The sequence below is a fragment of the Loxodonta africana genome, chromosome 16 (assembly GCF_030014295.1).
Source record: "Loxodonta africana isolate mLoxAfr1 chromosome 16, mLoxAfr1.hap2, whole genome shotgun sequence".
NCBI lineage: Eukaryota > Metazoa > Chordata > Mammalia > Proboscidea > Elephantidae > Loxodonta > Loxodonta africana.
In genome coordinates, this window is record NC_087357.1 from 47,775,650 (window position 1) to 47,788,175 (window position 12,526).

General features: G+C 37.9%; 1 protein-coding gene across 4 annotated transcripts in view; it reads right to left on the minus strand.

The window, feature by feature from the left end:
* MINPP1 (multiple inositol-polyphosphate phosphatase 1) overlaps positions 1-12,526 on the minus strand; it is a 52,499-nt gene that overhangs the window by 29,724 nt on the left and 10,249 nt on the right. For 2 of the 4 annotated variants that reach the window (XM_003409252.4, XM_010589131.3), the window contains exons 3-4: positions 11,540-11,637; positions 4,525-4,658 (exon numbers count right to left, since the gene is read on the minus strand). The exons of 1 other annotated variant lie outside the window; for it this stretch is intronic. In XM_003409252.4, coding sequence (XP_003409300.1) covers positions 4,525-4,658; positions 11,540-11,637 — 232 coding nt within the window. The remainder of the gene's footprint in view (positions 1-4,524; positions 4,659-11,539; positions 11,638-12,526) is intronic. One more of the 4 variants, XM_023546952.2, reaches the window with a different exon arrangement.

Sequence of the window (12,526 nt, forward strand, 5' to 3'; positions counted from 1 at the left end):
AATTCCACTCCTAGGCACATACTCAAACAAAATGAAAATATTTGTTCACACAAAAACTTTTATATGATGTTCACAATAGCATTACTCACAACAGTCAAAAAATAGAAACCCAATATCCATCAACTAATAAATGAATAAACAGAATGTGGTATACAATAGAAGATTACTTAGCAATAAAAAGGAATATAGTGCTGATACAGGTTACAACATGGATGAACCTTGAAAATATTATGCTAAATCAAGGAAAACAATTAAAAAATAAATAAAAACAAAACCCCACATATTTATATGATTCCACTTATATGAAATGGCCAGAACAGGCAAATTCAGAAAGACAGAAGGTAGATTAGTGGTTGCCAGAGCTTGAGAGGACGGGGGGCAGTGAATGTTAAGGGTACAAGGTTTCTTTTTGAGGTGATTAAAATGTTCTAAAATCAGACAGTGATTAAAATGTTCTAAAATCAGATAACTGTTATGAAATTCTGTGGTTATATTAAAAGACAGTAAATTGTACACTTTAAATGGGTGAACTGTATGGTACATGAATTATTTCTCAATAAAGCTGCTTAAAAAAATACGACCATATGATACTGCAAGATCTTAATTTTTAAAAAATTCAAATTACATTCTACTATACTCTATTTTTATATTCTGTTAAGGTAAAGAAGTGAACTAAGAATTGCAAAACTTTTTCAAAAATTACATACCATAAGCATTATCTTGCAAAAAACTCTAAGGAAACATTTTATTTTGAATTCACAGATTCTTTAAAATATTTTTTCCACTTTTACCAAAAGTTTTTATTTTCTCCATTTTCCTTTTACGAAGTACTGACATTGTTTTAAAAGCATAATTCACCTAACGTAAATCCACCCATCTAAGTGTACAGTTTGATAAGTTTCAGTAAACATATAAAACTGTGTGTGCAACTTCACCACATTCAGTTTTGGAACACTTCTATCACCCTAAAAAATTCCCTTCTGGCTGTCTGTAGTCACTCTCGGCTCCTGCCTCCAGACCCAGGCAACCACTGCTCTGCTGTCTCTTAAAGTTTTACCTTTTCTAGAAATTTCATATAAACAGAGTCATACAAAATATAGTCTTATTATGTCTGGCTTCTTTCAGTTAGCATAATGTTTTTGAAATAATTCATTTTGTAGCATCTACAAGTAGTTCAAGAAGCCCTGGTGGCACAATGGTTAAGTGCTCAGCTATTACCTGAAAGGTTGGTGGTTTGAATCCACCCAGCAGCTCCGTGGAAGATTACAGCCTAGAAAACCCTATTTAAAAAAAAAAACAAAAAAAAACCAAACCTGTTGCTGTCAAGTCGATTCCAACTGAAAACCCTATGGGGCAGTTGTATTCTGTCACATGGGGTCGCTATGAGCGGAAATCGACTCAACAGCACCTAACCCAACATCAGTATCATGCTTTTTTATTGCTGGGCAGTATTCCATCATATGCATGTACCACATGTTTAATCCATTTATCAGTTGACGGACACTTGAATTGTTTTACTGTTTTGACCTATTATGAATAATGCTGCTGTAAACATTTGCATAAATGTCTTTGTGTAGATGTATGTTTTCATTTCTATTGGGAAGATACATAGGAGTGATTTGCTAAGTCATATAGTAGGTATGTGTTTAACTTTTCAAGAAATTGCGAAACTGTTTTCTAAAGTGGCTGTACCATTTTTGCATTCCCACTAGCAATGTATGAGATTTCCAGTTTCTCCACATCTTGCCCAGTCTTAGGGTTTTGAGTCTTTTCAATTTAGCCAGTTTTGAGGCATTATTTGTGGTATTTCCCTGGGATTTAAATTTGCGCTTCCCTAGTATCTAATGGAAACCCTGGTAATATCTAATGGGAGCCCTGGTGGTGTAGAGGTTAAGATCTCAGCTGCTAACCAAAAGGTCGGCTGTTCCAATCTACCAGCTGTTCCTTGGAAACCCTATGGGGCAGTTCTGCTCTGTCCTATATGAGGTGGAATCGACGCAACAGCACCTAATAACATCATCTAATGATGCTGAGCATCTCTTCTTGTGCTTTCTTATTTGCCATCATGTATCTTCTTGGTGAAGAGTCTGTTCAGATCTTTTGCCCCTTTTAAAAATTGTGTTATTTGTCTCAGTATTACTGAGTGGAGGGACCAATCTCTAGAAAAAACATCATGCTTGGTAAGGCAGAGGGTCAGTGAAAACAAGGGAGATCCTCAACAAGATGGATTGACACAGAGGCTACAACAACGGGCTCAAACATAAGGGTTTTGAGGATGGCGCACATCCAGGCAATATTTTGACCTAAGGGTACCTAATGATGACAAAGTTCTTTATATATTCTGGATTCAAGTCCTTAATCACATACACGTTTTGTCTTTTTATTTTATTAATAGTATCTTTTGAAGTACAATTTTTAATTTTGATGAAGTCTGTCTTTTTTTTTTAAGGATCACGTTTTTGGTGCCATATCTAAGGAATGTTTGCCTAACTCAAGGTTACGAATATTTACTCCTAAGTTTTCTAATAGTTTTAGAGTTTAGCTGTGATATTTAGGTCATTGGTTCTATATTTTTTTCTAGATGTCTTATAGTTTTATGCTTTACATTTAAATATATGACCCATGTTTATATAGTGTGAAGAAAGGGTCTAAGTGTCATTATTTTTCACACATGGATAAACAATTGTTCCAGCACCATATGCTAAAAAGACTATCCTTTTCCCCAATACATTACCCTGCCATCTTTACTGAATAGCAATTGACCATATGCACGTGAGTTTATTTCTGAACTCTATTCCATTGACCTATTTGTCAATCACCATAACTTTATAGTACGGTTTGAAGTCAGACAGTGTAAGTCTTTCTGTTCTCTTCAAAATTTTTTTAGCTCTTCTAGGTCCTTTACATTCCCACAAATTTTAGAATTAGCTTGTCATTTTCTACAAAGAAATCTGCTGGGATTTTGATAGGGATTACACTCTATAGATCAATTTAGGTCTTCCAATCCATAAAGATGGTATATTTCTCTATTTATCTGGGTCCCCATTAATTTCTCTCTGCAATGTTTTGTAGTTTTCAGTGTACAGAATACTCATATTTAATACACCAATGATAAACTTCTTACTTAAGCTTTAAGTCTGGGATCAAACTATAACTGCAAACCTTACAAATGTTACTTGTGTTTGACACAATTTTAAGTTTACTATGCTTCCCATCCAACAATGAAATGAATAAGAAACAAACAGTAAAGATGTGTTATCTCATAAAGTCTAAAGGCTATAAGTCATTTATAAACTAAGCAGGAAGAAAGTTATCTCCCGTCTCAAAGAAGGTACTTGCCTCAACTGAAAACCACACAAAAGTTTTTGGTAGCAGCTTTTCTTATCTAACTTCCATCAAAAAAATTTCATAAACTAGAATCATATCCATAAATTAAAAAATTTCTCTCTACATAAATTAGCACCAGAAACACAACATAATACATCACCCCTTGTCTTTCTGTCTAAATCTTGATAAAATGATTTCTGTCTCCAACTATAACTATATAAGTTTTTGTGGAGGCATATCTTTCAAATAAAATGGGGGTTGAGGTTCTATCAAAGGTTCAAATTATGAAAAGTTTAAAACCAAAAACTTGAAAAGTATGAAAGTAACAAAGGCTTTTTTATGAGAAACTTTCTTCTAAATTTAAAAATTTTGCACATTCCTACCAGGAACTATGTATAAGAAAGTTCATAATTACACTATTTGTAACGGCAAAAAATAGAAACTACCAAATGTCCATTGACAAGAGTTTAAAAAAAAAAAAAAAAAGCCAAACCAGTTGCCATGGAGTTGATTCCAACTTATGGCTACTCCCTGTGTGTCAGAGCTGAACTGTGCCCCACAGGGGTTTCAGTGGCTGATTTTGCAGAAGATCACCAGGCCTTTCTTCCATGGTGCCTCAGGGTAGATTTAGACCTCCAGCCTCCTGGTTAGCAGCTGATCCTGTTAACTGTTTGCATCACCAAAGGACTCCATTGGTAAGAATAGACGGTATAAATTTTGGTATATTCACACTATCAAATATTGTATTGTGGCAAAAATGAATGAACTATATTCAACAAAATAAATACTATAAACATGATGTTGAGGGTAAAAAACCTCAGAAGGCAGCAAGCAGTATGAGTCTAAGTAAAACCAAACTTTGTCTAGGCACACATGCATTCATGGTTGAAATTATTTTTTAAGAGGCAAGGGGATGATAAACACAAAATTCAGAGTAGTTGTTACTCAGAATAGGAGGTGTGGAGGGAGCAGGAGGCAGGATAATAGAACAGGTGAGGAACGTGTAAATAAATTCAAGTTATTAGTAATGTTCTAGTTCTTACACTGAGTGCAGAGTTCGTATGCTTTATCACTTACATACATGTTATATAATTCTTTGGTATCAAGTATTATTTTAAAAAACCCACTCATTACACAACATTTTTTTAGAAGCTTAATTGGGCATTCAAAATGTACAATCCTTTTCTAAATTTTTACCTTTGTTTCTGCTCAACTGCTTTGTCCAAATGCTGAAAGATATCCTCAAACAGGATGCAGCTGGATCGACTATTAATAGTATAACCATATCCTCTTTTCCAATACTGTTTCAGATCATTTAAATACTCTAAAACCTGAAAATAAGAATTTAAAAAATCATTTCTAATACATGTTGATTAATATAACATATTCCCTGATTTGGAAACCCTGGTGGTGTACTGGTTAAGTGCTACAGCTGCTAACCAAGAGGTCGGCAGTTCAAATCCACCAGGCGTTCCTTGGAAACTCCATGGAGCAGTTCTACCCTGTCCTATCGGGTCGCTGGGAGTCAGAATTGACTCGGCGGCAGTGGGTGGGTATTCCCTGATTTAAAGATTGTCTCAGAAAAGTTACATTGTGTAATTACCATTCTGCCAAAGTATAGTCGAAGCCCAGCATTCACAGATGTTATTCTCGTCATTTACAGGATTTCAGAGTTGGCCCCAAAGATCCTTGACAAGCAGAGACTTATGCTGAGTCACAAATCTGCATCATGGGTATGTAGAGGCAGATGTGCAAGAGCAATTTAGTAAATACGCACAGCCAGTAATCAGTATCCATGACAGTTCAGACAGGGGACTGAGGATATGTACTCACCTCCCCTTTCTTCTAAAATTCTATAAAGATGATAGCAAAGACGTCTCAGAAGAAAAAAAAAAAAAGATGCATGCAGAAGGATACCCATTATAGCAAAAGAAAGATGTCGACCATGGATCAGGCATTTTTAAGAATTTTTGGAAGAGAGAAACCAAATAGAGAATAATTGGCTTTGGTATTTTATCACACCAAGGAGATGGGAAAATAAGTACTGTTGGAAGGACTGTATATTGGTATAGACACTCTAGAAGGCAAACTGGCAAAATCCATAATGCATAAACTCTATGGCCCATGTACTTTCATTTCTTGTGAAGTCATATTCAGAGAGAAAACACAAGGGAGAATGCACAAAAATGTCCTAAAGCAGCACTCCCTAGAGGAAACAAACAGAAAAGTCCTGTTACACCCCATCATTAGGTAAATGGTTAAACTGGGTTGTACAAGTGTTACCGAATTCCGTAAGCCAGGTGCCGCCAGGTCGGTTCTGACCACGGCAACTCCACGCATGTCAGAGCAGAGCTGTGCTCCACAGGGCTTTCAAGGGCTGATTTTTTGGAAGTAGATCACTAGGACTTTCTTCCAAGCCACCTCTGGGCAGATTCAAATCTCCAAACTTCTACCTAGCAACTGAGTGCATTAAGTGTTTGCACCACCAAAATCTGTTGCTGTCGAGTCGATTCTGACTCATAGCAACTCTGCAGGATAGAGCAGAGCTACCCCACAGCGTTTCCAAGGGGTGGCTGGTGGATTCAAACTGCCAACCTTTTGGTTAACAGCTAAGTTCTTGACCACTGCGCCACCAGAGCACAACCCAAGGACTATGCAATTATTAAAAAGTTCTGTATTGTGGATCTGCATGTACTGACATGGGACGATCTCTAAGACACACAATTGAATGAAAAATGCAGGTAAGAATAGCAAATACAGTATGATACCATTTATTACCAAAACACACATACATATACAAATACACATCACACCCTTTCTATTTCTCAGGACGACATGGATGTCAAGTAAAAGCATAGAAAACACTTTAGAAGGTGAACATCACACTGACAGCAGCAGTTAGATTCTGCAGAAGGGTCTGGAACTGGAACTGATGATTAAGGAATCCTTTATCTGAATGATGAACTTTGTACTCATGTATCATTTGATCAGACAGACACCAAACCTTGAGGACTAAAACCTTCAACGCAAACTGCATAGAACACTATGCAGTAGTTTTGAGTCTTTCTTCTTCGAGGAGTCCCCAGAGAAACTAAGCGCGTGCCACAATCAATTTAAAAGGAGTGGGACAGTGCCATATACTAAAAACAAAACTGGAAGTGTATTAAAGAGGCAATTAAAATAAGAAGTTAGCAAAAGATCTCCAATCTTTGTTAGCAAATTACTTGGCTGAAGGCTGCGGGGACCACGGTCTCATGGAACATCTAGCTCAAATGGCATAACATAGTTTATAAAGAAAATGTTCTACATTCTACTTTGGTGAGTAGTGTTTTGAGGTTTTAAAAGCTGTGAGCAGTCATCTAAGATACCCCACTGGTCCCACCCCATCTGGAACAAGGAAGAATGGAGAAAACCAAAGATACAAGGGAAAGGTTAGTCCTTTGGACTAATGACCAAAACTACCACAGCCTCCACCAGAACGAGTCCAGTACAACTAGATGGTGCCCAGCTGCCACCACCAACTTCTCTGAGAGGGATCATAACAAAGGGTCCTGGGCAGAGCTGGAGAAAAATGTAGAACAAAATTCTAACTTATAAAAAAAAGACCAGACTTACTGGCCTGACAGGGACTGGAGAAACTCTGAGAGTATGGCCCCGGACACCCTTTTAGCTCAGTACTGAAGTCACTCCTGAGGTTTACCTTTCAGCCCAGTACTGAAGTCACTCCTGAGGTTTACCTTTCAGCCAAAGATTAGACAGGCCCATAAAACAAAATGAGACTAAAGGGGCACACCAGCCCAGGGGCAAGGACTAGAAGGCAGGAGGGGACAGGAAAGCTGGTAATAAGGAACCCAAGGTTGAGAAGGGGAGAGTGTTGACATGTCATGGGGTTGGTAACCAATGTCATAAAACAATACGTATACTGTTTAATGAGAAGCTAGTTTGTTCTGTAAACCTTAAAGTACAAAAAAAAGTTAGCAAAAGGAACAAAATAAGCATTAAAAATTTTTTTATAAAAGAATTAAAATGAAGGGGAGTAAGAAAAACATTAGAGTCTGCCAAATCTATTCAAGAAATAAGAGAAAATAATATAATTTAAAAAATAAATAATTGGAGATTTAACAAAAATCACATATGCACACTATTAAAACTTTTTATCAAAAAACTTTAAAATGTAAATGAAATGGATGATTTTTCTAGGAAAATAAGTTACAAAAATTGACTCAAAAAATTTGAATATAAAAATAACCATAGAGTTGCGAGTCTACCTAAAAAGATACCTGGTTTTAAGCATCTGAGTTCTACCAAACCTTCAAAGAAAAGTTAGTTCTTAATATTTAAACTGTTCCAGGACACAGAAAAAGCTTCTTATTTTAAGAGACCAACAGAATCATGTTACTAAAACTGAACAAAGGAAGCACAAAGAAAAGAGGTGAAGGTAGAAAATTACAGACCAGTTGCAGTGCTATGAAATACTCTGTGTGTGGCCTTTCTAGCCATGGTCTTGTAACTCCCACCCAGGTGACTGGGCAGGACTGTGTGATATGGTAATTGTGGCCCACCAGGGGGATTGGTCAGTTTTGCCTTAAAAGGGAGCCAATTCCAGAGCAGAGAGGAGAATCCCAGTATCACCAAGGAAGAACAGCCAGAAGCCAGCACGTCCTTTGGACCTGAGAGCCCTGTGCTGAGAAGCTCTTGGACTCAAGAGGCAGAAAGCAAGCTGTAACCCTGAAGACAGTAAGAAACAGCAGTACGAGAGACCTGGCAGCAGGAGACGGTGTGGTAGGCTTCCCGGCCCAGGGAGAAAGAAAGCCGAGGGCCTCTGGGCAGAGACTGAGGGCCAGGGAGAGGCGTACCTGCAAGTACGGCTGGGAGGAGGCTATCCTGAGGGAAGAACTGTATCCTGAGTGTTTCTGAGCCTGAATTATAACTGTTACTTCCCTAATAAATCCCATAATCGTGACGGTGATCTGTGAGTTGTGTGTGTCTGTTTTAATGAATTACTGAACTCAACAGAGAAGTAGAGAGGCCATGGGAGAGATGGTTGGTGTCAGAATTGGTAAAGATGGCGGAAAGAGGCATGTCTAACCTCCGCCTCATAGGAATCAGGGCTGTTGATCTCAATTCTCCTTCTCCCTTGTGAAGTTAGAGGAGGTCAGACATGCCCCCATGCCGTTTTTACACTAGTGCATTCTAAGACAGAATCTCTTACCTTCACCCACTAAATGCCAATTGTGACCTCAATCACTGTAACAAAGAAAAATACCCCCTTACATTTCTAATCCTCACAAAGAAAGAAAAGTAGGGTGAGGGTCAGTACTATACCATGCACAAATGAGAGCCACTATACACACGATTTATTGAATCTGAAATAAAATTCACTATACATATGATTTATTGAATCTGAAATAAAATTCAGCAGTATATTGAAGAATATACCATCTGCTATGAAGTAACAGATATCAATCATGCCCTTCTGCCATAAACAACTAGAAAACTGGACAAACTATATAAAACGAATGTTTCAGCACTGGATAATAAGCAATGAACTATGATCACTGAATGAAAGGAAAGAGTGGACCCTACAACTGCCCAGCTTCCTGCCTAGAGGCACTTTCAAACTGTGGCACAAGAAAGGGATCCCAAGCAGAGCACAGCAGTCTCACAGAGTTGAAGAGTCAGAGCTCAGAGTTTGGAAAGGCTTTAGGGACTGGAATTAAAAGGGGAGAGTATTAGAAAGAAGAAGTTACACAAAAAAGAGCTCCAGAAATCTGTGAGGTTTCCTTGAGTCTGTTGCTGAACGCTACTGGAGAGCTGTAATCTGAACAAGACCTACCATAAGGCTGGAAGATACTCAAGTTCCAAGTAACCTAAATCTGCCAGTTTGAAATCTCAAAATAAAAAGAGGAAAAAAAAAAAAAAGGAGAGCAACACATGGAACTCATTAGCAATGAGATAAAAGGGTAATCCCCAAAAAAAGAAAAGGAAGGAAAAGAAAGATAAGTGATATAGAATCTTAGAGCTCTAGGGGTTGTTCTTGAGTTATCTAATCAAGACCCATCACTTAAGAGATGTGGAGATCAAGGCATAGAAAGATTAAGTGTTACCTGAACCCAGATCTTGACTTGCAGGGCTTTTACAGTACAGTGTATCTAACTACACCCCAGCAGAGAAAGCAAAGATGCACAAAATGCATGAATAAAATGTTTGAAGTGAGAGTGATTCAACAAAGGAAAAGAGAGGGAAGTACAAGTAGGTGATGGAGAATGAATAAACAGAGGCTGGTTATGATGTGAGATGTTATTTTCACTGAAGGGAAAGCATTCTGCACTTAAACCAGGGGTTGTCAACTGTCAGAATAGAAAAGCGGAGGATGGCAGGTAGCCTGTAAATCACCTCACACATTCTACCAAGAAGAATAACCTGGGCTAATAAGTTCCTCAATTAAAATGTAAATTTCCCTTTTGCAAAATACCCATCGGTTATTTGCACAATAGTGAAAATTACTTTAATTATGTTTATTAGCTTTTTTTCAATAGGAAAGGAATCTGGATGGTGAGGAAAGGGAAGTGAGGTAATTTTGATGTAGGTGTATGGTGACCATGGAGCCCTGGTGGCACAGGGGTTAAGAGCTCGGCTGCTAACCAAAATGTTGGCAGTTCAAATCCATCAGGCACTCCGTGGAAAAGCAATGGTGCAGCTCTACTCTGTCCTATAGGGTCACTATGAGTCAGAATCGACTGAATGGCAATGGGTTTGTTTTGTTTTGCTTTGACATGGTGACCATGAGTCTCAGTTTATACCTGTACAGGCATAACTATTAACAGTACCCCTGTCATTATCCTAATTTGGAAGATAATAATATGGTCATCCTAGGCACAGGGCACTTCAAGGGTATGCCAGAAAGTTTCTGAAGTGGTGAGTTATGGATAATTAAAAGAAGAAGAGTAAGGTACTAGGTACTTGGACAGAGGAAAATGGTAGGTCACCAGGGAGTGACTCAGGAGCAGAGAAAACAGAAATACAATAAACCTAATTACTACTGGTGCTCGGCATCCTAGAACATCAATTCATTGAGGGCCTTTTCCCTGTTTCCCAACTCACCTCTAACTCCCACCCCTACCTTGGCACAATACCACGGAACAACATGCTATCTACCTTTGATCTGGCTGCTGGTCACTTAAGTCTTTAAGTAACAATACAAATCGTTCGTTTACCTTCAAATGTACATTAGCTCTCAGTTTAAAAGGCTGCTTGAAACCCTTGTTGCATAGTAGCTAAGTGCCACGGCTGCTAACCAAAAGGTTGGCAGTTCAAATCCACCAGGCGCTCCTTGAAAACCCTATGGGGCAGTTCTACCCTGTCCTATAGGTTGCTACGAGTCAGAATCGACTCAATGACAACGACTTTTTTAGAATCAGGCAAACAGTATACTTCTTTTCAAAATCTAAGATTAAATTTTGAAATAATTTATTTTCACAAGGAATACCAAAGTTTTTACATGTATGCAAGCGATGACTATGGTTTCAGAAGTCTGTGTTTCTGAAAGACCTATAGTACACCCATCCACCGGAATGTTATCCTATGCTGCTACCTACAATGCTTAAGAAAACAATTAACACTCTTTTACCCACCTCTCTGGCTCCCAACACCCCAAAATTGACCAGAATTTACCTCCCTTCATAGGCCCTGACTATTTTTCTCTTTCAAGAATCTAAAAGTCAACAGGGAGTGATATGAGTAAAGAAAATAAAGGGGAATGTGAAATGGGAAGATAGAAATTGTAGGTGAATTACTGCCCATTACCAGGTGGAATGCAGAACTTAATTTCTTATTAAAACTGTTACAAAGTAAAGAGTTAAGTCTTTGGAAAAATCATTTATCCTATTCTCTGAGTTTTGACTTCCTATAAAAATTAGAGTTTGGATTATATTAGTTCCACAGTCCCTACAGGTAGTAAGATTTGATGATGGGTTAAATAGGCTTTTAACCAGGTTGGACTCAGAAACTGAATCACCATGAAAACATGTTTTCCAGAGTTTTATGAACCCAATTTACAAGTTAGATGGGACCTAGTTGAACAATTCATCTCTCTTTAAGGAAAATTGTAAGTTAGTCACAAGACAGTTAATGTTCTTTACTTTGCTTGTTTTCTGAAAAGCTGCTTCAAGTTACCAAAAAAAAAAAAGGCAGAGAAACTGTAAATACCTACCTTTGCATCATCTATGTCAAAAACATCGCACCAAGGAGACTTAATGTCTTTAATTGCCAGGTCAAATGAACAGGTGAAAAAAGCTACCTGAATTAAATCTGAAAACAAAACAAAGAAAGGTAAATTTTGGGGGGTTACTATTTTCTGCAATTTTTCCCCAAAGGCGAAATATCTATAGAATGCCAGGAGCAGCACAACTGAAGAAACTGGCTGTGTATATTCCAGAGAATTCGGTTTCTGAATAGCTATCTGAGAACGAAGACATGCTCTGTATAATCCAAAGGGGTGGAACTGGAACTGCCAGGAAGACCAGTGAGGAGGGTTTTAGGCCAATGAAACAAAGAAACTTTCTCTGTAAAACATTAACTTTATTTTCTGCTTTTAAAAGTAATATATTTGTTAAAAGCATGGTTGCCTATCAAATCCAAAACAGAGTTTACTCCAAGGACTTGTCTATGTAGAACATAATTCGATTTTGTTAATCTGGGGGATGGAAGATAAAGTTATAAAATGTTTTAGTACCCACCTTCAAAATTGGAAATAACCGATTATATTTATTGAACTTTTTTTAAAAAAAAAACTATACCCGCCATTCATACTATATTAAGGAGAAAAGAGTACAGAGAAGATGTAAAAGGGGAGAGAAGATGACTGCAAGAGATCAAAAGAGAAGAAGGGGCAGAGAAAGTGAGGGGTCAGGAGGAAGATGAAAGAATTGTGGAGAGAAACAAAGAGGGAAAAAACAAAAGAGGGAAAGAAAGGCTGGTAACAGCATCAGCTTTTCAAATCTAGCTGCTCAATGGGACAGCGGGATTCAGAAAGAGTTATTTGAGATTTTTTTCACTGCCAGACAGCTGATTAGACTACTTTTAGATAACTATGGGTTTTGAGGAACAGGGACAAGGGAAAGGGTACTTGGCCTACAAAATACTCTCTGTCAGTAGGTGGCACAGTGGTTAAGCTGCTAACCAAAAAGTCGACCATTCG